This window comes from Austrofundulus limnaeus, unplaced genomic scaffold (assembly GCF_001266775.1).
Source record: "Austrofundulus limnaeus strain Quisiro unplaced genomic scaffold, Austrofundulus_limnaeus-1.0 Scaffold68, whole genome shotgun sequence".
Classification (NCBI taxonomy): domain Eukaryota; kingdom Metazoa; phylum Chordata; class Actinopteri; order Cyprinodontiformes; family Rivulidae; genus Austrofundulus; species Austrofundulus limnaeus.
The window spans coordinates 1,227,009-1,228,254 of NW_013952470.1; the positions used below are offsets into that span (position 1 = coordinate 1,227,009).

At 39.0% G+C, this 1,246-nt stretch overlaps 1 protein-coding gene across 1 annotated transcript in view; it reads left to right on the forward strand.

Annotated features, from left to right (window-relative positions):
- clcnk (chloride channel K) overlaps positions 1-1,246 on the forward strand; it is a 17,393-nt gene that overhangs the window by 2,006 nt on the left and 14,141 nt on the right. Inside the window, exons 4-6 of the mRNA XM_014010402.1 lie at positions 255-394; positions 473-550; positions 751-826. Coding sequence (XP_013865856.1) covers positions 255-394; positions 473-550; positions 751-826 — 294 coding nt within the window. The remainder of the gene's footprint in view (positions 1-254; positions 395-472; positions 551-750; positions 827-1,246) is intronic.

The window sequence follows — 1,246 nt, forward strand, 5'->3', positions numbered from 1 at the left end:
GAGCAGTAATATTTGGGGTCACAAGTTTTTGCCATGAATATTTTGTGGGCCAGAAGACAAAAAGTTTGGGAACCACTGATCTAAATGATGCACTGTTTATTAGTTTGTGGTTCCTGTTGATCCTGCAGGAAGTGTGTGTGTTTGTGTGTCAGTGTTTGACCCTGAGATGTGATGGAGCTCAGCTCAGCTTACAGACTGAACCTTTCGTTGCTTTTCTATCCTCTCTGGATCATTCTGTCTCATGTCTGCTGCAGGCTCTGGGATACCCGAAGTGAGGACCATGCTGGCCGGTATCGAAATGCCTCAATACTTGTCTCTCACCAACATGTTTGCAAAGTTTCTGGGCGTTATCTGCACGATGGCTGCCGGCACCACAGTTTTCATGGGCAAAGTGGTAAGAGACGACTCAGCAGACATGTTTGTAATGCATTGAACTGTTCAAGTTCATCACATATGTTTATCTCATAAATAGGGACCGTTTGTGCATCTTTCTATGATGTTAGGGGTCTACTTCAACGACCTCTGCAATCCTGTACAAGGCAGTAAGAAGGTAATTCCACTGTGGTACTCTTATTGCAGTTTTTGTTAAATAACCTATAATGACAACAAAATAAAAAAGTCTCCTGAAATTCTGTTTTTGATTTTGGTTTTGCTGCTACCCCACACATAACCACCCCATCAAAATATTTGTTGCTGCCCCTGCTTAAATGTTTATAACATAAATGTAACCTGTTTTTTTTTTTTTTTTAGGAGAAAGCAGGCACAGAAATGTCAGTCGTAGCTGCAGCGGTTGGAGTCGCCAGCTGCTTCGGAGCTCCAGTCAGCGGTGAGAAATTCAGAAAAAAGACAAATTGTTTAAAGCAAACATATTTAGGAACAATGTCACTTTGGATTTGTTTGTTTCACTCTTGTTTTAATGTATTTATTCATTAGATCGTTTTCTTCCGTAACAGAAAGTTTTTTTTTCCATATATTCACTTCACATTTTTCTCCTTTCTTTGATCATCCCACCTCCAAATGTTTTCATGCTGTTTCTATATTCATTAGGCTCTCTTTGTGGAATAAACTCAAAATGTCTCCATTAACATAAAACCTCAGACTTTGCATTACCAGCTGAAATATTTGTTGTAGTTTGTTTGATTCAATACATGTCCTGATGCATCTCAGTAATCCAGGTAAAAAATCAAAAAGAAAAAAATTGTATAGGTCCTCTGGACGGGTTCTTCTCTAATGAAACGTTTCGTCT